Raw genomic sequence first — 25,348 nt, 5'->3', positions numbered from 1 at the left:
GATTCAAGTTCAGGTTCCTCTTATTTCCTGCAGCAGCATGTCCAGGTGACGTTTTAGCTAGCTGTTATCCACACCGTCAGTGGTGGAAGGACTGAGCTGTTTTACATACAATACCAAAATGTCTAGAAATACAGAGAATATACGGTACCCCATTAAATATAAGTCATACTTTTTAAACTGTTACAATAGTATTGTTGTTGATATGAAAAGGTAAACGATTATACTAAGGGTCTAAGTCAGCCAGAAAGCTTGAATCATTTCTGGTTCTTGAGAAGATTTAAGCTGGATCTGAGATTGGTGGCATTTCGATAGACATTCAGGATAGGGTGTACATGCAAATCATAATCAGACAATATTGTGAAATACTTTCCACCAGGTTTTATTCAAATCTGTTGACAGGTTGTTTGGACAATAAAGACAGATAAACACAGAACTGCAGTGAAAGCCTTACTGATTGGTCACTTCGCAATGTCCAACATGTCTTTAAGAAAAAAGATGGACTTATAATCACACCCACATGTAATAAAATAAGTAACTGAGAATCCAATCAATCAGTAACAAGAAGATGCAACCAAAAATCGACACATTTAAACAGTACACTTTAAATTTGGTAGGAAATGAGAAAATAAACATTTTTTAAAAGGCACTTTTGTATGAGACACAGAAGGACATGAGGGAGAAAAGAGCTCTTACACCTCATTAAAACAATCCTTTTTGCACATAAATTAAGTTAATAACAAACATAATCAACATTAGAAAACAAGAACAACTAACATTCAGAAATAACCAATGTGCCACAACGTACTAGATATTCTGATGACGCCCCCCATGAGGGTCCTACTGTAAAAGCAATCCGGTTCTTTGACAGATGAATCAAACTTATTTGCTTTATTTTGCACCATGCAAATATAATAAACTAGAAGGGCACTCAGAGAGAGCCGACCTCCACCAAGGCTGTTTACGTGAGTGTAAAATAATGTGTACATCATCTGGAAAATGAAATGTGTTTTTCCTTGGCACAACTTCTCACCAAATTGAAGGTAAAATGGAGCTCCTATAAAGTACTCCTATAAACCTGCTGACAAAGTCATAAACTGTAAACATCAACTTCTTGGAGGAGGAGGTAATCTGCTTCAAGTGCGAGTGCTGTTTCTTCACACAGACATGAAAGAGGCATTTAGTAGACAGGCTAACAAATAACAAATAAAGACTTCCCAAACTATCTATTTAACAAAAAGGTTTGCTGGAAATACCACAAGATGTGTGCTAATCTCACGAAGCATTCAGGTTCACATCGACGAGGTTCCACCCGTGTTTCTCAGGGCACATCAGGAGAAAAGAGTTTTAAGTTGTGGCCGCCACTGAGCCTTTCTTCTCGCTGAAGAAGCTCCTAAGCATCATGACTTGACCGATGCCGATAACGAACAGCAGGACGGTTTCTCCGATGGACCAGTAGGTGACCCGCTCCAGGAGGTGCTCAGCTCTCGTGCGGTCGTGTGCTTCTCTTAGCCTGTACCACGTCTGTGAGTCAGCCACCGCCTTCAGGATCTCATGAATAGACACGCAGGACGACTCCATCTGAAAGTGGAAAGGGCAACAGAAAATGTATCAGAAGTACAGGAACGGCCTGGGGCAGAACATACAGTACAAGGTGGGTCACATGTAGGGTTGAAAAGGGGCGGAACATTTCCATGGGAAGTTAAGCTGGGGAATTTTGGAAATATTCGATGCAAAATGAAACAAAAAAAATGACATTTCAACACATTTAAAAAAAATAAAAATGTTTTAAGTAGAACAGAACAAGTTTTAATTATTTTATTGAACAATTATTTGTTTCATTGAAAAACGAAAACAGGAATGTTGAGTTAAATATTACTCATCTGTGCATGTGATGGAGGAATGCACAGTGCCTCTAGGGGGTGTGGTCTCAATAGCCATGCAGTAAGCAGTGTGCTATGGCATGGATATTCAAGTGTACTTGAAAGGCATCTGTTTGTTTTAGTCAAGATAATGCTAAAATACACTTTCCCCAACTATATTTAAGTTCCCTATGAAGAGCCAACCTTCAATTTAGAAAATTCCCAGTTTATTCCCATAAATTCCCGTTAATTCCCATGGAAAGTTTCCATCTTTGAAAATTCCCGGAATTTTGCAACCCTAGTCACACGTATGCAAACATTTAAATCATATTGTATTATCAAAACTGCTGCTGAACACATTTACTTTGACCTATTTTCCTGCAAGTCTCCGGATTTAAATTAGGTAAAAGTGGAATATATATTACACTTTCCTATAACCATTGAACTAAGAATGTGGGCTCATATCTGGAAAATCTGAGTATGAATTGTTGTCGATACATTTTAATAGAAAATGTTTCAATATTCATGTAAATGGAAAGATGACTTAATCCAGTTTGTGTCAAATTGGAAATGACACTTTATATACAGTCGATGTTATAAACATTAACACAGCAGGGCGTTTCAGGTACTGTGGTAAGGAGAGGGAATTAAACACTGGTTAATACAATATTTGCAGTACATGGTGATGCTTGTTATGTTAGACTTTTATATTTGCACTCTTTCCCAATTTCTCCTACAGTAATTTCCCTCAGGATACAACACGTTTTATCTTATCTGTAGTCAGAACTGCTCTCGCTCCACCTAGTGAACTTTCCACTGTTTGCATTACACATATTTATGTACTACAATACACAGTATTTTATCCTTGTACAGTATTTCATTTAACATTATGTTTTAAGCTCATCTTATTATATATATATAGTTTACTTCTTACGCATCTACCTGCACATTTGTCACTTGCAATATTCTCTTGCAATATTTTTATTTTATTTCTGTTCTTCACTTTTTTTTGTTTATATATATATTATATATATTTATGTTGCATTGCTGAAGGAGCTTGGGACTTAAGCTATTCATTGCCATAACTACACTGTAGCTACTGTGCATATGACAATAAATCGTTGAATCTTTACATTAACTGTCCCAACCCAACTTAAATACTATCAATGTAGACCACCGTTATCAACACAACACAATTGGCAAATAAAGTGTCTTTTTAATCAATATCTCGCCTTCAACTTATGCAAAATGCTGCAGCAAGACTTTTAACAAATACCAGAAGGCTAGACCACATCACCCCTGTTTTAATCTCTCTTCACTGACTCCCTGTCTGTTTTAGAATTGATTTTAAGATTTGACTGATTACTTTTAAAGCTCTTAACGGTTTGGCTCCTGATTACATCACTGACTTGTTGTGCCCTGACGAGCCTGTGTCCTAGATCCTCGGGAAGGGCTCTGCTAGCTGTTCCCAAAAGAATCAGTGACATCTTTCAAATCACTTCTTAAAACTCACCTTTTTATTAAAACTTTTAACTAATGAGGACATCGCTCTGTTTTACTCGACACCCATGTATTATTTGTTTTACCGGTACTTTCTTTTTTTTGTATTACTGCTGCTATTGTTGAACTGCTGCATATTTGTATTGGGTGTGTTTGAGACATTTTTGATGCCGCCTGAACGGCCTGTTCTTAATCCATGTAAAGCACTTTGTGACGGTGTTTTGAAAAGTTCTGTTTATCAAAGTTATTATATATTATTAATCTGGATTATATCTGTAATGTGAACATATGGATTGTAGTTTTCTGTTTGGTCTTTTTGTACGTTTTCTGTTTGACTGCCCATCAGGGTGTACCTGCAACCGTTTCAAAATGGAACAAAAAATAAAGCCGATTTCTCAGCAATGCAGCAGGGTAATAACAAAGCCCTAGCCCCCTATGTGCAAAGACAGAAACTATGTCATTGTGTGGTTCTCTGAACAATTTTAAGAATCAATTTTCTCACACACTGGTTCAACTACTGTAAGTTTCAGCCTGTGTGGCTCTATAAAGTATTTCCACTGCAGCTAACAGATGTAAACACCCAATCCTCAAGCAAACTGTAGTACCAAACTAAATTACCTGCGTCAGTGCTACAGGTCCAGTCATGGTCTGAATGATAGGCTCCTCGTCTCCATGGCGGAAGTCCAGGTACACGGTTTTATCCGAAAAGGTGGAGAACTCATTGCTGAAGCAGACCTTGTAGACTCCCTTCATAGCAGTGGTGTGAGAGAAGCTGTCATACTGCTTCTTCTGCTCATTGTACAGGACATTGTTCAGAGGATCCGTGACAAAGCTGTCCACATCATAGTTGCCTCCTGCAATGACCTAAAAGAACATTAAAAGGCACAAGAGACACATGTGTGAAACAGTAGTAACATATGGTGTAACATATGGACTGAGCAATGCTGAGCCGGCTCAAACTTGTGATGCAGGAAACACTTTAGGAGAGTAAGAAAACAAACCTTTAACAAAACATTATTTCAAAAATGTAAGTGTTATAAGATAAGATTAACTTTTTTGATCACAAACTGGGAAATGCATTCGTTACAACAGCATGTTAAAACAAGGCATTGCACATACATTGACAAATAAAGAGAAGCATATAAACCAAATGCAAAATAGAAACATCTCAAAATAGAAAATAAAACTGAACTAAAAAGTTACATACAAGTTCACCCTGAAAGATTATCTGACAAATAAACACTAAGAAGGGCCAAATTACTGCCAACACAATTTAAAAGTAGGATATTATGTGCATCGAGAGTGTTAATATGAAACTATAAGTATAGGAAGGCATGTCAGCACTATGCATGCTCTCTTTCCAAGAACAAGAGACAGACACCAGATCAAATGACTATCTTTAGAACCACTTTGGCAGCATCCTGTAAACACATCCGAGACGGAAGTGATTAAGCTTTCGGAGTAACTCACTTGGAAGTCTATATCAAACTTCACGTCTTTCTCTAGTTCCTCGTAGAAACATTGCTTATCGTTGTCAGGGAGCTCGAACGTGATCTCCGACCCAAACACCACGAACACATGCAGCAGAAAACAGCTGAGTCCCAGGTAAACCATGATGAGAGCAACCAGAAGCAGCACAGACAGGAGCAGCACTGAAGAGGAGTCTCACAGCTCTGACGTGGCACCAGGATGAAGTACTTCCGGGGCACGTTTGTTTATTTTTGGGTAGAAATGTTGCTACAGTTATCACACGTACGATAATATCGTTAACAGGACACCATATAACATCTAAATGTGACACAAACAAGTTAAAAAACTAAATTACAGCAAAGCATCTACATTTAGATCTTAGCCAATGATTACACGAAGCACAAACATCCATGGAGTTTAGGTTTCAAAATAAAAGCCCCATATTTTAAACTAACTATACTTGTTAACCCACACATTATCTGTTATTAGTATACAAAACAAAAACACAAGTCTGGTTTAGGAGTTATGTATTTTAAATGGTAGAAGCAATATTCATGAAATGTAAAGATAGGTCCCTGCATTCAAAATATATTCAAGTTAAGTTGAGGAAGATGTATGTGTAAACATGTTTTGAAAATGATTAAGGCAAGTCAATGGTAATGCAGTATTTCATATCATTGGACCCTTGTTTTTGGTGCATTGACATGTTACCTGCAGCTGGAGCACATTTGAACTTAAACATGTTGTTGGTTTAAATCATTGAATGACTTGTAATGTTAATTTGGAAAAGTATTAAGAATAGAGCAGTTCAATAATTGTAGTAAAGTAGGAAATACAATATTTGTATCAGTAGTGGAGAAGTAAAGTAAGGCAAGTTTATTTATATAGCACCTTTCAACACAAGGCAATTTAAAATGCTTTTCAAAAATGAAAGACATTAAGAAAATGGCATTTATGAAAAATACCTGATAACTAAAATACTACCTTAACATTGTAGGCACATGCAGTAGTTGATTAAACGTACTTAGTTACCTTGTACGTATGTTGTTTTGTCAAATGTGATTTCTGACCAAATTAAGAATAACTATTCAAAACTATGCCTTTATTTAATAAGATAAAAAAACTACTGGTGTTGCATTTAGGGAAACACTGAACTTCGGTTTGTTTATATAACACAGCAGAAGATGAGTCAGCGAGCTGCAATGTGCAGGTGGGTGGGTGTCGGCCTGTAGGGTGTGTGAAAGGCAGATCGGCTGCTCTGCTCTCATTGAGCCCTGGAAAGATTATCAAAACATGCCCAACATTAGCAAGTCATTACCACAAGTGCAAATGCCATCTTTTAATTGTAGATAAAAGTCAAACAGCAGCAGCTTGTCGTGCAACACAACATGTGTCATGACATTAGAGAAGAGTCTTTTATTCTGAAAATCCCAGCTCTTGCACCACGCCCAATCAAAATCGTCTTTGCTACACGGAGGAAGGGGAAACAGTGTTTGTTTTTTATAGCATTGACTTTCATCCTATAAACTGCTCAGTGATATTCTGAGCGGACATTACTTTTACTTCTTTCTACTAACGCTTGTAGTTTGGTAATAAAAATTAACAGGCTAAAATATGCAAAACTACGCAGATAATATGAGGGACTTTGTGGAGAAGCATGCAACCGGTCTCGCTGTTGCTTTAGTTGCAGGTAAATGTTTCTCTTCTCTCAAGGATATTGTGTATTCTGTGTGTGTGTACCTTTCTACGTGTTCTATCATGTCAGTGCAAAGAAAGCTAACTCTCCTACTAAGAATGCAGCGGGTTGGAATATAATGGTACATTATCAGGCACAGGCAGAAATATGATTGTCAGAGAAGTTTGACATGATGTTGTTCACTATCTATGACACATGTATTCATGTGAATGCAGCTCTCTTTGTTCATATCTTGAAATGCCAGTGGAGTAGCCAATTGATTGAGCATTGTTAAGTATGAAATAGTAAGTATTTAGAGTATTGTCATAAATGCACAGTGAAATTAAGCTCCTTATATTATAATCTCCTTGAATCTAAAGCCATAGCTGAAATTCGAAAGCAGGGGTTCAATGCAACTCTTGTAAGAAGATTTGTTTTACCAACAGTTTATCATATCTCATGTTCAAGGACCAAGAAAACTGTATGAATAAACGCATTCTATTTCAATGGAAATTACTGCTTTATTTTATTGTAATCTTACTGTATTTGTATTACAGTGTTCTTAATATAGTTCGCTATCTGTGTTCTTTTAAAAAAATGTGTTTTTTATTTGGATGTATGCTCCACGGCACCTAGTCAAATTCCTGGTATGTGTGAACCTACCTGGTAATAAACACGTTTCTGATTCTGATTCTGATTCAATGAACATTGGGGTAAATAAAAAAATAACTACCAAAACCAGGCATATTACTCTGCATTTGATATTAATGTTATTATTTGTTCTTCTGTCAGGGGTGAGCGCACTGGCCTTGCGGAGGTGGATGTCAGGGGGAGTGTGTCGGAGCAGGGTCAGGCTGGACGGGAAAACAGTCCTGATCACAGGAGCCAACTGTGGCATTGGGAAGGAGACGGCCCTGGATATGGCCAATCGGGGTGAGCGTTCATTTTCTGTAAATATTATTTGTTGTTTTTGCGCGGCACTATTATGTTAACAGTGTCTTTGGATTCAACTAAATTGACTGCTTCCTTGACTACTTATTCAATACTACTTCCTCTTTTCTTTATCAAGGAGCCAAAGTGATAATGGCCTGCAGAGACATGACTAAAGCCCGCATTGCAGCTGATGAGATCCGCCAGCAGAGTGGAAACGGCAACGTGGTGGTGAAGAAACTGGACCTGGCCTCGCTCCAGTCTGTCAGGGACCTGGCCAAAGAAGTCCAGGAGAATGAGGAACGTTTGGACATCCTCATCAACAATGCAGGTGCTTTGCAGGCGTTCTCCCTTACATTGTTACCACAGGAGCGATAATGAAGTAATCAAAAGCACCACACATTTATAGGAAAACCCGGATGTAATTTATAAACCTACGGGCATATTTCGGAGCACTTTTAAATATCACCTCACAGCTAGAGATCACAACTGAAGCCATTTCCGATTTATGCTGTCTTTTATTAAATCAAATACTTACAATTAATATTTTAGAATGCAATATCTAGACAAGTATTGGGCAGAGCCTAGTGTCAGCATAGAGGCATGTCCACTGCCATGGCCCATATTGCACACAAATACCTCAACAGTGCCATGGGAGAGACTGTTTTCTTATGCAGGCCACTGTCATAGAAGAATGTCATCAATCTAGTCTGCAAGAGCGACTGCTCGAAAGAAAAGTAGACTTCATGAACTGGTTGACTATAATCATGTCATAAAAGTTCCCACTGTTCCAAGTAATCGTATTCAACTAAGAGTGTGGAAAGACACTATTCACTTTCTCTCTTTCGAAGTCACTGTGACATTCAGTTTCTTAGATATGCCTTCCTTCTCAGCATGGAATTCATGGGTGATATTTAACTTTACAGACAAGCTGTTTCCAACCACTTTGTAGAACATTTTACTTTGTAATGGTTTCTTATGTTGTTGTGCTAATTAAAAGCAATGCATGCCAACAATCAGAAATAAGCAAAACTAAGCTGAGATGTTAAAACTGTAAAAAAACACCATCTGCTTTTAACACCACACATGAATACTAGCATTTAAAACGTACTTGATCATGATTCCGAGTATTACCAATTAAGACGGATTGACATCAGCAGTTTCTTATTTAAGGGTTTTATTTGATTTCTAGGTATTATGTACTGTCCTAAGTGGGAGACTGAGGACGGCTTTGAAATGCAGTTTGGTGTCAACCACCTGGGACATTTCCTCCTCACCAACACTCTTCTGGACCTGCTGAAGAAATCTACTCCAAGTCGCATCGTCAACGTCTCCAGCACGGCACACGAGAAAGGTAAAGTCTATGTTTCCATCAATTTGTATTCATCAAATAGTGGTTTCAATTTTCTCTCCGACATTTTTAATCACTCAGATTCATAGTATACTTTGGTTTCTTGTGATAAATTAAATGTACATGATTGTTTTTGAATTTCAAAATGTATTTTCTAATTAAAGACCACGCGTTGTTGTTTCTTACAGGCCGCATTCATTTTGAAGACATCAATCTGGATAAAGACTATGATCCTTATACCAGCTACCGCCAAAGCAAGCTAGCCAACGTGCTCTTCAGTAGAGAACTAGCTTCTAGACTGAAAGGTAGGGTAATAAGGTGTTTTTCAAAAATCTGTAATGCATGTTATTCATCAGAAACTGTGTCCCACTTTTTAAAATAAATATGTAGTAAAATATGTGTTGTTTTGCTTTAGTTGCTACGGTTGCCCCTTTAATTTCCTGAATAGTCTTATAGTGCTTCATGCAACTAACCTTTGATTCGATGCATCCCTCCCATTAGACACTGGAGTGACGGTGTACAGTCTTCACCCTGGGGTCATCCGCACCGAACTAGGCCGCCACCTTTTCCCTACTTTAGCCATGTGGAAGAGGATCGTTGCTGCAGCAGTTATGACCTTTGTCAAAAGTCCCTGGGAGGGAGCTCAGACCACCCTCCACTGCGCGATGGACGAGAGCCTGGCAAACTCAAGCGGCCTCTACTACAGGCAAGATAATTCTCTCCAAGAATGGAGATAAACTTGGATTTATATTTGCAGTTGTCTAGAATTCAGTCCACTTAATATCAATATTCTTGTCCATTTTACAATGGCAGAGAAGGACATTGAAATAATGATTTAGACTGAGACAAGGATTTGCTCGATACCTTTCTCATAGATTTCCTTTTCTTTTCCTAGAAGATGTACATTTGGAGTTCTAACTTTTGAATTTTAGTATATTAAAAGTGGGGCAGTCAAAATAGATGAGACTTGAATTTAAAGTTAATATTACATCAAGAATGGATTTGAATACATTTTTTGTAATTGTGTTGTGTTACTTCAAGAGACAAACCGATGCGCTTTGGCTTTACATTGGAAAACTGGAAGCTCGACCAGCTGTGAAATCATTTATCCAAAGCAGCATTTTGTCATTCAGCAAACTAAACTCGGTTGATTTGACCTGTTTGTGACGAACATGAGATCAAATTGGCTTGTGTTTTCTCAACTCTCCAACAAATGTCAAGTGGAATTTTGTATAACTTCCTTATATAAACCCATGTAGACCATGACGCACAGCTGGAGTGCATTCCTGCAGTTTCAGGACTCTTGTTGATTCTCTCCCCCTTTTTGATTTCCTCCCGCAGTGACTGTGCCCCCAAAGAGCCGGCCCCCCAGGCCCTGGACGACGCTGCAGCGAAGAGGCTGTGGGACCTCAGCGCCTCCATGGTCGGTCTCGCTTAAACACAACACTCCAGCTTTGTTCAGTGGATCACTCACAACAACTGAGTTGTATTATCTAATGGGTAACGGCACTGCATTCATTATGATATTTTCAGATTCAGACCCGACATTCTTTCTTTGGTGTACAACATTTAATCCCAGTCTCCAGTTGGTTGAGTTGATATTAATCTTAGGTGCACTGCTTCATCTTTAAATTATGCTTTTATGATTTATAGTTAATCAATGGTATGCTGCTCTGTCAAAATGATGCTTCAAATGTACCTTCTTTGTGGATTTGTGGTGCTTTAGATAAGACATATTGCTTTGTTACATTTGACTTTGATCATTTGGAATACCATGATGTTTATAGCACAACAAGCGTCTATCAAATCATTCGTGTCGCAAATCCTAATGACTTCAAATTGTTGCTTTTATTCATGGATCTCACAGAAGTTTCCAACATGAGGTATAAAAACACGTAGAGCACCACAACAGAGAAAGGGAAGCACGCGCCTCTTTTTGTAGATTGCGGTGGAAGAAGTAGACTGTGTAGAAGTATACGGACGTTTGCGCAAATGTATGCAAAGTGACCTTACAGTGATATGCAGACAGAGGGGAGGAGATCGTTACACTTCAGAGGAGGGAGGATCCTCCACCAGGTGTAGAGAGGAGGGGGACGCCTGGGGGCCAGAGTGGCCACTAAATCAAGATTGTAGCTTAGGGCCCTCGTGTGTGTGTGTGTGTGTGTGTGTGTGTGTGTGTGTGTGTGTGTGTGTGTGTGTGTGTGTGTGTGTGTGTGTGTGTGTGTGTGTGTGTGTGTGTGTGTGTGTGTGTGTGTGTGTGTGTGTGTGTGTGTGTGTGTGTGTGTGTGTGTGTGTGTGTGTGTGTGTGTGTGTGTGTGTGTGTGTGTGTGTGTGTGTGTGTGTGTGTGTGTGTGTGTGTGTGTGTGTAATGAAGTTTGCTTGTGTTCTTTGTGTCTTTGTTCAATGCACTTATTTACTAAATAAAAGTCTCATTAAAAGTGTTTTTTCTGGCAATTTTTATTAAGATGTATTAACTCTGAGAGAGATGTATTTTATTGACAGGTGAGAATAAGAAATAAAAATATCCAAAACAGTTGAAACACAGTCTTATAGAGACACTTTTAATGTTGCAGAAACAGATAGAGGATTTTGTAAACAGGTTATCGGCACATTTAAACATCGTATATTGTGTTTCAAAGCAGTTTATGCATCTTAAAATATGTCGAAGTCATCCTGAGTTACTTATTGTAAACTCAATTATTTAAAAAAGGTTTCCCTAGAAGTCTTTTAAATTATGCAAGTTGGTTGAACTAGCTTAGAGGTTTAAAAGGAAGAATCCCTCAGCTCTCATAAATAACACCATTTCAAATAAAGCCATGAGGTTTTCCTATGAATCGCAAACATGTTCATATTTCTGTTTTCCAGACGTCAGTTGGAGTTATCTCTCAGTCTCATTTTGATCCATCCTTTTGTATCAACACGTTTATTCTAGTGAGGTGTGTTAAGTATGAGATTGAAACTAAACACTCAACGACCTGTCATTAAAACAAACAGGCTGTGTGTTTCTGGGTGTCAAAGTCATGTCAGCGTTGTGGCATGCATCGTAAATTACTCACCGAACTTTTAGATTCCACGTAACCAGTTGCATCATCCTCAGTGTTTTATGAATTAGCCATGCTGTGTCATGTCAGGGATCACACTCAAGGGAACGATATGCTCCCACTGACATAAACACTGTTTCAGCCCAATACATGTATTTAGTTGTTATGGTCTTGCCTACATACTGCCTTTCTGAGTCAAGAATGTGATCTTGCCTGAAGCCACGAATGAAAACCAATGCTTTCCGACATATTTCATGGAAATATGACTTTAAACCAGATGTTCTCAGAGCTGCCTGAAGGGACTCTTTGTCTCAGTTAATCTTCCACTGTCTCTCCTTTTACAAGACTAACGTGCAAAAACAAAGCTTCCCACTTTTTAGTCATTTGATGTAAAGTATGACGCCATTTATCTAAATCTAAATCATCTAAAAACACTTAAGATTCTTTCATTATACACAAAGTATTAAATAGATCACAATGCAACTTAAATGTTAGTATTGGTATATGAACTTGCTTTTACCCTTTACTAAAGATTGTTTTCAAAAGTTAACATTTAAATATATGACATAGCGCTCTTAAGAACTTATACTTTTACTAACAGTTCTAGTCACGTGAAGCGAAAAAGAACTAAAGCAGAAACACGAAAAAAGTCTTGACAGTGATCACCAAAATGAACTCAATGACTGATTCACCCCTATCTGAAGGTAATGTCATGCACATGCCCTTATCAGTTCTCCGTCCAACGGATACAAAATCTATAGCTGGGCTGGAAAAGTGATAAGGAGATGTGAGCGACCACAGAACCACAACAGCCGATGGAGGACCGAAGGTGAAGGGACGAAAGTGAGTCCTGAGAGGTTTTTAAAAAAGTCCCCATCCATGGCCAGCCTGGAGACACCCCTTCTCCTTGAGTCCTGGTCCTGGTCTGTTGCTGCTTCCATCATTGAGCTGCAGAAGAAGTGCTGTCATGGAGGAAAGTCTATGTCTACCATCTCTTCCTGCTGGAACGCGCTGAGATCCTCACGCAGCGAGGAACTAGTTAAGCTGTAACCAGTCAGAGTGGGTTCCTGCTGAAGTGGCCCCTCGCTGTTTGACTGCTGACAGACTTTGGAGACACACCCCATTGATCAGTTTTATTTCACTGCGTCCCCGCCTGGCTCCGAGGGATTCCTCCGCTGCCATTGGTTCACACTCAGAACTCGCCATGCCTGCCCCCTGGCTCTTGTGGACTGGAGCCAAATAGTTCTTCCAGGTGTCAATCACAGGGAGATCGGCCAGTGGGATGAGAGAGGCCAGGCTTGGTGGGTGTGCTCCCCACAGGTGTGGCTGAGAAGCACATTCCTTATTGTGCATACCTGTCAGCTCCTCTGGTATTCAGCGGCTCCTGGAGGGACCTCTGGCGACCACTCGCGCTCCCCTTTCCTCCTCATGGGGCCCCCGCAGAGGGAGAAGGAGATCACTCCTCTTACTGTTGTACAAACATCTTTCTACCAATGCCATCTTCTATTCTCTCTTAAAGTACACCACTTCCTTTAGAGTTATGATGTGCGACTCAGTAGCAAACCGTGTGCCCATGAACACCTTGTAAGTCACCGATGATGAGTCAGGATGTGCCTCGAAGGCTGTTTGGGGTGTGAACACCTGGGAGTCACTATCGGCAACGTGTGAGCAGAGTGTTTTTATATTGCAGAGAGTATTCCAGGAACCACAGAGCGCCTTAGTTTCTCATTTCATTGAACACACTGATATGTGGAGTCCGTTAGCGTACAGGTGCAGGCAGTGGCATGTGCCCCCCCCCCCAGCAGAGAACATCAGATCATCTGTGTCTGTTTTCCCCCTCTGGAGATCATAAAGCCTAAACGAGAATGTGTGTGAAGCGGACGGTTGTTTTGTCTGCTTCCTCTGGTATGCAGGCTTCTCTCTCTTCCTCTGTTCTAGACATTTTCTTTATGTCTTTCTGCCTTTATCTCTCTCTCTCTCTCTCTCTCTCTCTCTCTCTGAGTACAGAAGCGAACAGTGTGTGCCTCAGCCAGGTGCAGAAATGCAGGTTTGCAGCATTCACCGGCCTGAAGCAGAGCAGCCCATGCCGTGATTACCTTTAGACGAGTCTGTGCATGTTTAATGGTGAATCACAGCTCCTCGATGTCGCCAGATACTATAATATAGATGCAGATCGCATCAGATTATGCTTGTTTTATTTTAAGGAAATCCTAAACCCAGAAACAGCTTTGTAACTCAGTCTCACTCAGTCAGACAAACATTATCATTGGTGTATATTAAGGTTCTTTAATGTATGGAAATATTAGCATCAGACTATTGAAAATGATACTGCTGCTACAACCATTCAAAAATATAGTCATGATAATATCGCAATGTTGACCTCTGATAATCGTCATGCAATCCAAGTTATGTTTCGTAACAAAGCATCCCAAAGCAAATAATGTCCAGAGCTTAGGTTGTGTGCAGGCTAAGCGGGAGAATAAAGTGTGTCACTGACCGTTTTGTTTATTCTGATATGAAACTTTATATTCCATGATATGTATTTCTTCCACTTTTACTTTCATTAGTTTTGTGGAACCAGAAGGTGGTTTTGGGGCTCGTACACATACATTTTTTACAGTGTGGAGTAAGAAAAGGTTGACAAAATGTAAAAACAAAGAAGGAAACATTTCTGAAGTGAACTATGCAGTATCAATACTGAAGTGGTACGGAGGAAATGAGAAGCTACCATGCCAGCTGAGCACAATGCAGATCACTTCCATAGCCATGCAACTCATGTTATCTTAGTGAAGCTTCAATTGTTACATCTCGGTTAAGACTGTATAAGAAGTGTTGATTCAACATGTTATCTACTTGATACGTATTTACTTTATCTGTTAGAAAATCTAAAAAGAATGTTTAATCTTTTATAAATATTATTTTGCACCTAAACACATGTTTCACAAATCCTCAAAGGACAGCTTGTTTGAGTTCTCATAGAAAACAATGGATTTCCTTCTGTTTCTGTGTGTGTGTGTGTGTGTGTGTGTGTGTGTGTGTGTGTGTGTGTGTGTGTGTGTGTGTGTGTGTGTGTGTGTGTGTGTGTGTGTGTGTGTGTGTGTGTGTGTGTGTGTGTGTGTGTGTGTGTGTGTGTGTGTGTGTGTGTGTGTGTGAAAAAATTGAAAATGAGTTTATTACGGTTTATTTTATTGGAGTTTTATACCAGTTTTTATATAAGAGGTCCAACTGGGAGTTTTATCTCTAGGGTCAAATGAACTGAAACATAAGTAATGTCAATATGTAGGATCATTAAATGTGAATAACAAGTTGGCAAACTAAAGGAAAATATTTTTCACCTATTACTTATATAACTTAGGTTAGATTTAAGTTTGCAAAACATACTAGGTTATATGTTTTGTCAACTACAAGAACAAGAAGGGTGACCACTACCGATTTTTAACACATCATTTTAAGAAGGGAAGAAAAAAAGAAAATATATATTTGAAGGCTTTTTTATTGTCACATAATACGGGGGTTACTTTTAGCAGGAGTTTACAATGGCACTCCAAAGGTGTGTGTCTATTAAACTATTAACTTTAAAATGTGATCGTTTTAATGTACCTGTGAATTAAACCCCCTGACCTTTTGAATGATTCTCAGAACAGGGTCAGGATGCGGATCAGGGGTGTCTGTAAGAGTTCCAGGGGCTGGAGGGGGGGTTCAGATATTTGTTTAAGGTTGTTCGGACCCTGAGGCTGTATTCTGTCGCTGTGGATAAAGACATTGTCGAGTGAGCAAACAGACAAGAGGCAGGTGCTGAGTCAGCTGTCCTCCTGGTTTAGCTCACGCTGCGATGCCCCGGACGCTCAGCCGCACGGATCCCATCCCAATCCCATCCCAATCCCATCCTCAGGGCTAATCCTACCGTCCCATTCAAAAAAGTCAAGTATTCTTAATTGTTTATTAAACAGGCACTTTTTTAACTATTGCAGCACAAATTTTTTTTTTCTGTAAATTAAAAAATTTATTTTCTCAAACAATATAGGATTTCTTAATACAAACACAAGCATTCAATGTTGCTTATATTTTATTTTCATTTATTTTTTAAATGGAGTCCCTACATTCTTCCTTACTTATTTTGCAAACATAGGACTTTTAATTATAAAATTCTTTAGTAACGTTGATGTTTTCAATACTCTTGCTTCTATAGGCACATTTTGGAAACAATGCCGTACTAAATGACACAATTTATGCTTTAAAAAAATGTGTTTGCTTTAAAATGCCATGAAAGGATAGAGTAATTAAAAAAGACGACTACTTGTGTCGAGCTTAAACATTTCAAATTTGCTGATTAATCAAAGAATTTGGTGTCTGACTTTCAATAGGAAAACAAATGTGACTGTGATTTAAATGCTTACCACTAGGTTATGTAGTTTAATATGTACTATTTTACCTTTAGTTGTAAATAAGCTGCCTAACAGCTTTACCGCCCAGCCCTCTTCCGCATGGTTTGACATTCTGCAATTGATATTTTGTGATGTCTTAACATACCATCCGGAGAGGAAGGGCTGTAGCCATCTGTGCTGGCATTGTTGTCGATTATTTAGTTGAGTTCCTCTCGTCAGTGTGAAAGTCTGGTGCAAAGCAAACACGCGTCTGCCGCTCTTTACCCAGTTCCGGAGTTAGTGGGAACATCAGACTCCGGGGCCGCTCATGTGGACCAGAGGAGATCTGCTAAAACATCTTCTGTCCCTCGCCGGGATTAGAGGGGACACATTCCTGACATCAGCTCCCACCACTCACTCTGCTCACATGTGCGTATGAATGTCCATTCGTGTGCATTCACACATTAACACTCGCAGATATAAAAGAAATACACAAAGACTGACGTGTGATTCACAAAGTTCAATCTGACAAGTTATTAAATGTTTTTATCATGTCATTCCAAATCCAAATAGTAATTGATATAACACAACTGTTAAGAAGAATGTTCAATCTTTACACATTACTTTCCTTGAATTATGAAGACAGAATCAATTGCTAAAATGTGCAAACTTCTTAAATAACAGGCTACATCTAAATGAAACATTGCTTAAAATCAGCAAATACACATTACATATTTGACCTGTAACAAACTAATAGATTCAGTTTAGTACACATCTACTGTAAAACATGTTACTATAAACCACATTGCTTGATTAAAAAAATACATTCTATATGCAAACAGTATTTTACTGTGATACAAATTACACACCTTGTCAACACAACAACTACACTTTAAACTCAGAGTTCAAAATATGGATTTCATGACTGAACTACAAACTGATGTTGGGTGAAAAACATGAGAACACACCAATCAGTACTGTACAACTCTAACCTCTAGTGGTGTTAACATTTCTCATTCACATCATTTTGTTTTCCTCTGCTTCAATGTTCTGGCAACAACAGGCCACAAACATTTTTCTACACCTCACACGCGACGTTCCCCCCGGCGCGATGAGTACTCCCCTGGATGGACTCCAGTGGAATGTCCCTTCGTGCTTCCTCCAGCACTGCTGAAGGTTTTCCCACTTTATTCACGCAAAAAAAACGATTGTTTCTGAAATTGTAATAAATGCAATTGTCCGTGTGTGAACTGGAGAACGGAGTGTTAATTGAGTGATGTGATGGCTTAAGTATATAGTCCTGGTTCTGATGGATGAACACACTGAGGAACCTCTGTGTGTAAAGGCAAAGGCAGGCAGTTTTACAGAAGACATTTGACTTGTGTAACAGTTGAAAAAGCTCATGTTTAAATATTAACATCAATGATTGTATTAAAGTTCATTACAGCTGGTAATATGTATCCCTGTATCATAGCGTACAATATCAGATAGGATTAATTAACTTGATGCCCCCACTTTGACGAGGCAACATGTCTGCTGTGAAAGGGCTATTGAAACTCAGAGTTCAGCTCTAAATATTTAATAATTCTGGCTGTGAAACAGGAGAAGCACTTTTGACATACTTTTGGGAATTTGCCATTTTCTCATGGCCAATTAAACTATTTGAAATGTGTAACGTAGATGACAACAGACGTTTGGTTCTCCCCCTCTTCACCGAGCCAAGTTTTCATCGTGTAATACTCACTGCAAATGTTGATGTGCTTACTACGCTGTCTTCAAGGCAGACATTTTGACTTGTCACAGCAGAAAATGCACATTGACGATGATTTCATTCCAGTGTCAAGAAACAGACATGCACAATGGCAGCAGGGAACTGAAACCAGAACATTAAAATGGATCAATATTTTTTATTAGTAACACCTACGCTTTTCCTGCCATGACGTGTCACAATGTCTGATGTGTGCCATGTTTTAATAACCAACCCTTCTTTGACAATAAATAAATATGACACAATACAGATGGATATATGAGATATAATGTAATGGTTCAATTCAAAATGATACAGGACAGATGTGGTGATCAGATTAAAATCTTTATTAAAACCAACACATTCACCAGCAGAAATGAAAAACGTATTTTCTGTTGACAGTGATCACAAACATAAAGCTGTTCTGGGTTAAATATGTGTGCGTATCAGTTGCTAAAACAGAAGGCTTCACTACCCTCCTCCAGATTTTACAAATTTGAATATAGATTGTCAGATTGTGTCATCCTTTATGTACAGATGTGAGAAATGTAAATACATCTAGTAATGACACCCTCCAGTGATCTGCATCAAAACTGCCTCAGTTATGTTATGACACGATGCATGCAGCTACTTCCAATATTCCATCTTTGACATCATTTGGCATGTTTAAGATTGCTTTGATGTGACATACAATACATCATCATTTAACTGCCTCTGTTTTGTCTGTATGATCAACTGTTTTATTGTTTGTGTTTTTGTCTTTTAACCATTTAACTTTGTTGCTATGATTGTTTGTATTGTGTGTAGGACAACTTTAAAAACAAGATGGCCCAACTTAGGTACTTACAAGGCAAGTAAGTACAAGGCAAGGCAAGGCAAGGCAAGGCAAGGCAAGGCAAGGCAAGGCAAGGCAAGTTTATTTATATAGCACCTTTCAACACAAGGCAATTCAAGGTGCTTTACAAAAATGAAAGACATTCAGACAAAGGCATTTAAAAACAGTAAAAGATAATAAAAGAAACATTAAAAGAAAAAATACATGAATAAAAAGTACATGAATAAAAAGTTACAGTGCAGTTTAAGAGATGAATAGTTCACACAGAAGTTCCACTTTACTGATGAACACAACGGCTCAGTTTCAATTAAAAGCAGCGACAAAAAGACAAGTTTTCAGCCTGGATTTACAAGTAGTCAGAGTTGCAGCGGACCTGCAAGAAATACAGTTGGATTTCTGCATGTGACACCATTCATAAACCAAGTTTCATTCTACAAATCCTAGATTTAAACCAAACAAAGTAACGTACGCACCTCTCAATATCCATGCTTCAACTATTGGGCAAACAACCCGTGGACATCGTTTACACGCTGAGCAGTGCAGGGACTTTTTCAATAAACTCTAACATGTCAACCTGTGGTAAAAAGAGTGAACAAGGTTATGTGATGTCCAAGTGTTCAAAGCTGTTTTACTCTAGAAAACAAAACATGAGGTATTCCTCCAAAGAAACCAAGGCTGTAAAAATTATTCATGGTCCATCAACGGCCGGTCAGACAGGGCAGCCAAAAGTCCATCGCTCAACAGTGGCCTCTGAAGGGAGACTTTGACCAAAAGGCAAGTGAGAAGAACATTCGAATGGACTTGATATTAAAGTTATAAACTCAAGAGCCAAATGTGGGTTTTTGTATTCGACATAAGGACCCTTTTTTTAATTTGGTTGTTTTTGTTACCTTGAACATCGGATGTGTCCTAAAATGCCTCATGTGAGGGTGAAGCAGATGTAGAAGTCTCTCTTAAAAGTTACTCAGATTGTATCTACAGTATACTTCAGGTTGTGATCTAAACTACACAGGCCACAGAACACACTGAAATGTTTTTACTTCTGACTTCTTTGTCCCAAGCTCTTTAAGCCACTAACCCAAACTCTTTAAGCCACTAAGGGTATCATAGGGCATCCACCAGAGTTTCCAGGTCACTCTTTTCTGGGTCCAGGCGTTTGCTTTTTACCAGCCAACTAAACTGTTATCCTCGTCTTGAAGCGTGGAGCACCTCCAGGTATTTATTTGTACCATGTTTAGTGTCTTCTCTGTTGGTAATCCTTCACAGCTTAATGATGTAGTGTATAACCACACTGCAGGACTGTCTTTATGTTTTAATTTAAATATATTACTTTTATGTTGCATTGTAGCTGTATTTAAGTGTCACAGAGCTTGATATGTAATGCACAAATATTTAGATTATTCCCTTTTTAAATTGCATTTTCTTGTGAAATGTGCGGCAATAGGAAACAAAGTCAAAGAAACAAATGTGTATTTATTTATTGGTATGGATATGAGAGGAACAGTTGTGGTAATAATAACTGTGTAAAACTAGTATAATAAAAAGAAAGCGAGTAATAACGTTATCCATGTCTAAGGGGGCAATGCCTTCTAGTGGCCGAAAGTGAAAACTAACACAGCAGACTAAATGGTTTTATATAAAATAAAAAACTAATTTAAAAAAGGTGTCTTTCACTCTGCATTTATTTGGATGATGGGTTGCTTCAACAGAAGACAGTTTTGGACTTTATGGAGACCTGAATACATTCATTACCAACCCTGCTGTTTGACCTTCCTCTCAGAAAGTTAAAATGTTGAAAGTAAAACAAATGTATTCTCTCTCTCTCCATGCAGGATCTTAATGCTTGATGATAACCAAGTGGACATGATGACAGTTTGACAAGTTGAGTTCAATTAGAAATAGCTGATATTCTAATGTTTGTGTGTATTTTCATTTCATTTAATCGTTTATTTGAATAGGGACAATGCACATTAATGAACACTTAAGACAAATAATGCTTCAAGTGTAAATATGCTGGATTTGAGTTTTGAGCTAATTTCCATCCGTAGTCCCTCACATACGACATTTAAGAACATGTCATTTGTATACATAGCAAAAATAAATACATGATATGGAGAAAGAGCAGCATACAAGCATTAACCACATGGCAGTAAAATGTAGCAGCTACGACATATAAAGTGCAAGAGGAGATACAAGAGATACCTAAAGTGCGAGAGGAGATTCCCCTGTGTTAAAGTGCATTTAGCAGTGATTGCACGTCTGTTTGTTTCTCAACCATTCTTTGAGTTGACCTTTGAAGCTATTGAGAGTGGGACAATCCCATATCTCAGTTGGGAAGCTATTCCACAAAGAGCTGCATTTAATGGAGAGGACATTTTGTCCAAAAGTGGTCCGTCTAAGGTGGACTTCACAGTCTCCTCTGGTTTCTGACCTAGTGCAGCGTCCAGAGTGTTCTATGGAGTCAGATTTGGGTCAATATCCTAGCGCGTAAAACAAGCTACTCACGAGCGGGAAATGTGCTTTTACACGCGCATAAAATGACCCTCGCACGCAGATTAAACCCCCGCGAGAGAGACAGACCTCTTGCTCCCACGCGGCAGTGTCAGCCTCGCGGAGTCTGTCTACGCGCACGTGAAAAGTTTCTGGCACTTTGGGGCGGAGCCACTGGACTTTGATTGACAGCTGCAAGGAAACCCGGAGTTGCCAGGTTTGATAAATGCCTGAACTACCAAGAGCCGAGGAGTGACGGCAGCAAAATCAGTTGGACGAGATTGAATGGTAAAGTTGTCCATATGTGTATATATAATTGTTGCATTTAAGTGATATATTGGTTGTAAAAAATGTAAAAAAAAAAAATTATTTGCTTGATACAAAAGGACATTCTTTATAATTGCTTTATTATCACGCATTTGTAATATTTGTATGCTAGAACTTTTTGTATTCTTTTTGAAAAATAAATAGCTCACTTGTCATTCATTTGTATCCTTAATTATCCATCCAACACTGGATCCTTGTGAAGAGTCTCATCACTATATTCCCTCAGCTGAAAGTCATTTACAACAATAGTTTGCTGAAGATTAAGTTTGTTTTAACCAAGGTATAAGGTTTTTTTAGGTGTGATTTTATGAATTATCTATTCTGTCAACATTTGATGAATTAGAAAAATAGTAATGTTTTTAAATGTTAACAATTATTTTCTTAATGACATATTGTGCTAATGAAATCCTTGTAAATAAATGTCCAATGAATTTATTCTTGCATTCGATTTTTTGAATAAAAACCATATCCACCACCTGGTACTTCCAGTAATCGTCATTGACACACAATGTGCAGATATAACACAATCAAATGTTAATTCTGGTTAAAGAAATATAACACAAAATGTGCAGAAATAACAAATGAGTCAATCAATCAATCAATGTTTATTTATATAGCCCAATATCACAAATGTTACATTTGTCTCAGTGGTCTTCACAGTGTGTACAGAATATCAGTATGACAATACGACACCCTCTGTCCTTAGACCCTCACATCGTACAAGGAAAAACTTCCGAAGAAAACCCACAGTTTAAAGGGGAAAATGGGAGAAACCTCAGGGAGAGCAACGAGAGTGTGTTCATGGTTACACACAGTGTTGGGAAAGTTCACTTTCTACATGAACTAGTTCAGTTCACAGTTCACACATTTTAAAATGAACTAGTTCAGTTCATAGTTCATAATTCAAAATGTTGAACTAAAGTTCATGGTTTCAAAAATGAACTAATTTATAGTTTATAGTTATTTTTTCAATACGTTGCTGCGAGCTATTATTTGTCTCCTGTACGCAGTGGCGACTGGTCATTAGGGGCAGGTGGGGCACAGCCCCACCTAGTGTCAGCAGAAAGTATTAAAAATAATGATTACAAAAAAATGCAAAAAATTAATTTAAAAATATATTAAATATATTTTAAGATCATGTTTAATCATCTGATTCGTCTGTACATTGCTGTTTTAGTCTGTGTTCTTCTAATTAGTGTCTACAGTGTGTGCCTATTGAGCTGTTTCGAGCCATGTGGGACAATACCCGATCCTGCCCCTCCCTCTTATGGCGCATTTCCACTGCAACGGGGTAGCCCCGTTTAAGCGTCCCTAAGCGTCCTCGCTCAGGCCTCGGGCTGCCTCGCTGGCCGTCCGAGGCCGTGGCGCATTTCCATTACAGTTTAGGACCTGGGGTAGCAACGCAGTGTAGGCGGGACGATCGGCTTTTTGGGCGGAGCGACGCTGGGTAAAACTGCAGTGGCGTCATTTTCAATGCGACACAACTCACAAAACACACACAACAATGGAGGATGTGGAAGCGATCGTTTTCTTGTTTCTTGTGAAATCCATGGTGCTGACATGCTGTGCTCTGCATAACGTCTGCGAGAGTCATGGAGAGGACTATGATGATGGGTGGAATGCACCAGCAGCAGAGCCTGGGGTAGCAGTGTATCCTTGATGCGCTACCTGAATACTATGGAAGCAAACAAGAGACAGAAGTATTTGAATTGTATCAGACACCGAATTTATAGCATTGAAAATATTTACTTTGAAAATCATGTATCTGAATGTTTTTGCTCCGAATTTACCTATGTGAAATAAAAATGTAAAAATTCAGGTGAAAAAAATTCGAATGTTCAAATTCAGATCCCAAAAATTCAAGTGAAAACGTCAAAAAATTCGGTGTATAAAATTCGATGTCCAAAATTGCGATGCAGCATCATCCGGGCTACTTAGACAGGATAAGCAATCGAGCCCTAATGCAATCAAACCGACTTCTGGCCTATCAGAGCACGGCTTTGTCAGTCATGTGATCACAACTACCCGGGAGAAAAATTACGGAGAACAGCGGGGCTTGGGTAAGTAGTCAGTTTGTGCTCTTTATTTTACAAGCAGTGAGGGCTCGACAGCATTTGTATCTTACATTAGCTAGCTAAATGAGTGAAGTAGCCTTGTGCCTTGCTGTTAGCAAGCTCCGTAGTTATCATTAATTGAAGTGAATCACAACGTTACCGTGTCCTTTTGTGTGTGGGGGGGTGTGACAGTTTGCAAAGTAACGTAACGATCACTTCGGTTAGATAAGTCAAGTAGACCATGCTACACTATACAAATACTCTCTTACAAAAGACCTGCATTTAAACATGTTAATGTTACTTTAGTAAAAGTATGCTAGTATAATTAGGAAAGTGTTGTTAAAGTATTTAAAGTAGACACAAGTTATACTATTATATTATATCATTTGATTTATTGTTATTACCGATGCACGAGTTGACTTAACTGTTGTAGTTGGAGCTCATTTTGAACAATGAGCTAACTAATTATTACTTTCATAATGGTTTAATGTGCTGACTATTTTCTACATTAATAGATGAAGGTCTGGTTTGTTCAAACTCTCAAAATAGTAGGACATGCTGTCATAATTAGTCCGAAGTGACACCTGTACAATGTTAAAGCTGTTAGATAAATGTAGTGAGGTAAAAACTAAAGTATTCAAGATAGTGTAGTGGAAAAGAGATAGTTTTTTTTTTTTTTAAATGTTACTAAAACAAAATCTCTTGTTTTGGACTGACAGTAATGATTCAAGAAATAGTAAATAAATACACATCAATCTGTGTGCATTTGTTGTGGATGGAACACAACAAATGGTGCTCTTACCTGTGATGCCTCCTCCAAACATTATAACCAGACTGTATCATTCAAACTATAAGTAACAGTTCTAGCTACTTGACTTTAGACAAAGAATTCAAAAGACAAAAACACAATGTATTGAAAGACCAATCTTTATTTTACGGTGCCTCTCCTTTTGTTTGTATTATTAAACCCTTTCAATCTAAAAAACTGAGCAACTCAACAGTTAACTTTATATTTCTTATTGTCCAAAGCATCTATTACACTATTTGTTCCCCTCTCATATTCACAGGATGGATGATTAGAGACTTTGGGGGAAACCTCAGCTTTATGAACGTCCTGTCTGTTGGTTTGGCCGGAGAGTACTGAGGGTCTTTCCCAAAAAATGGTGATGGTTCATGCTTGATAACTTTTAGTTCACATTTCAATAAATTGTATTTGCACTCCTTTTGTCCGTTATTCTTACTGAAAATGTTAAGTTACACATTCACATCTGACTGAAGATTGGCACCATGTATTTATGACGTTGCAAACTCTGCGGTACAAGGCACAAGTATTGTGAAGCTCATAAAGTGAGGCAAATGCATTTGATCAGCTGACTTTTTTTTTTTGCCAAACTTTATAGGCCTGACAATAATCACACTGTCTCTGAGGTGCAACGTAAAACACAAAACAACACACAAATGAAGTTCCTGTTAGACTACAAAACTAGTCAGTGTGCAGGTCTTTGTGTTCCAATATAAGTGTCTCTTAGTGAATGTCCTGTACTGCTCTTATATCTCATCACATCAGCTTCTCCTTTCCCTCTTGGATGTTCTTCTGGACCCTCAGAGAAAGAGAACATGGTGAAGCAGTCCTGTCTCTCAGGCGTGTCCTTTCCTAACAGAAATATCAAAAAACATATTATTGCAGAGCAAGTGTGTTATTTAA

The 25,348-nt window shown here is 38.5% G+C and overlaps 2 protein-coding genes across 2 annotated transcripts; one reads left to right on the top strand and one right to left on the bottom strand.

The window, feature by feature from the left end:
• Positions 1-363: 363 nt before the first annotated feature.
• Positions 364-5,041, bottom strand: tmed3 (transmembrane p24 trafficking protein 3). Its single transcript, XM_034076538.2, has 3 exons — positions 4,830-5,041; positions 3,978-4,223; positions 364-1,578 (listed from the first exon to the last, which is right to left on the bottom strand). The coding sequence occupies exons 1-3, from the start codon at positions 4,971-4,973 to the stop codon at positions 1,345-1,347; spliced, it is 624 nt and encodes a 207-aa protein (XP_033932429.1). The 5' UTR covers positions 4,974-5,041; the 3' UTR covers positions 364-1,344.
• A 1,241-nt stretch (positions 5,042-6,282) lies between these two features.
• Positions 6,283-11,003, top strand: LOC117440236 (retinol dehydrogenase 12). Its single transcript, XM_034076530.2, has 7 exons — positions 6,283-6,519; positions 7,297-7,437; positions 7,574-7,765; positions 8,627-8,788; positions 8,974-9,090; positions 9,287-9,491; positions 10,127-11,003. Exons 1-7 carry the CDS (start codon positions 6,444-6,446, stop codon positions 10,221-10,223), a joined length of 990 nt encoding a protein of 329 aa, XP_033932421.1. The 5' UTR covers positions 6,283-6,443; the 3' UTR covers positions 10,224-11,003.
• The last annotated feature ends 14,345 nt before the right edge of the window (positions 11,004-25,348 follow it).

This window comes from Pseudochaenichthys georgianus, chromosome 3 (assembly GCF_902827115.2).
Source record: "Pseudochaenichthys georgianus chromosome 3, fPseGeo1.2, whole genome shotgun sequence".
NCBI classification, from domain to species: Eukaryota; Metazoa; Chordata; class Actinopteri; order Perciformes; family Channichthyidae; genus Pseudochaenichthys; species Pseudochaenichthys georgianus.
Note: the sequence above shows the minus strand (reverse complement) of the source record. Positions and strands in the feature narration are given on the sequence as shown.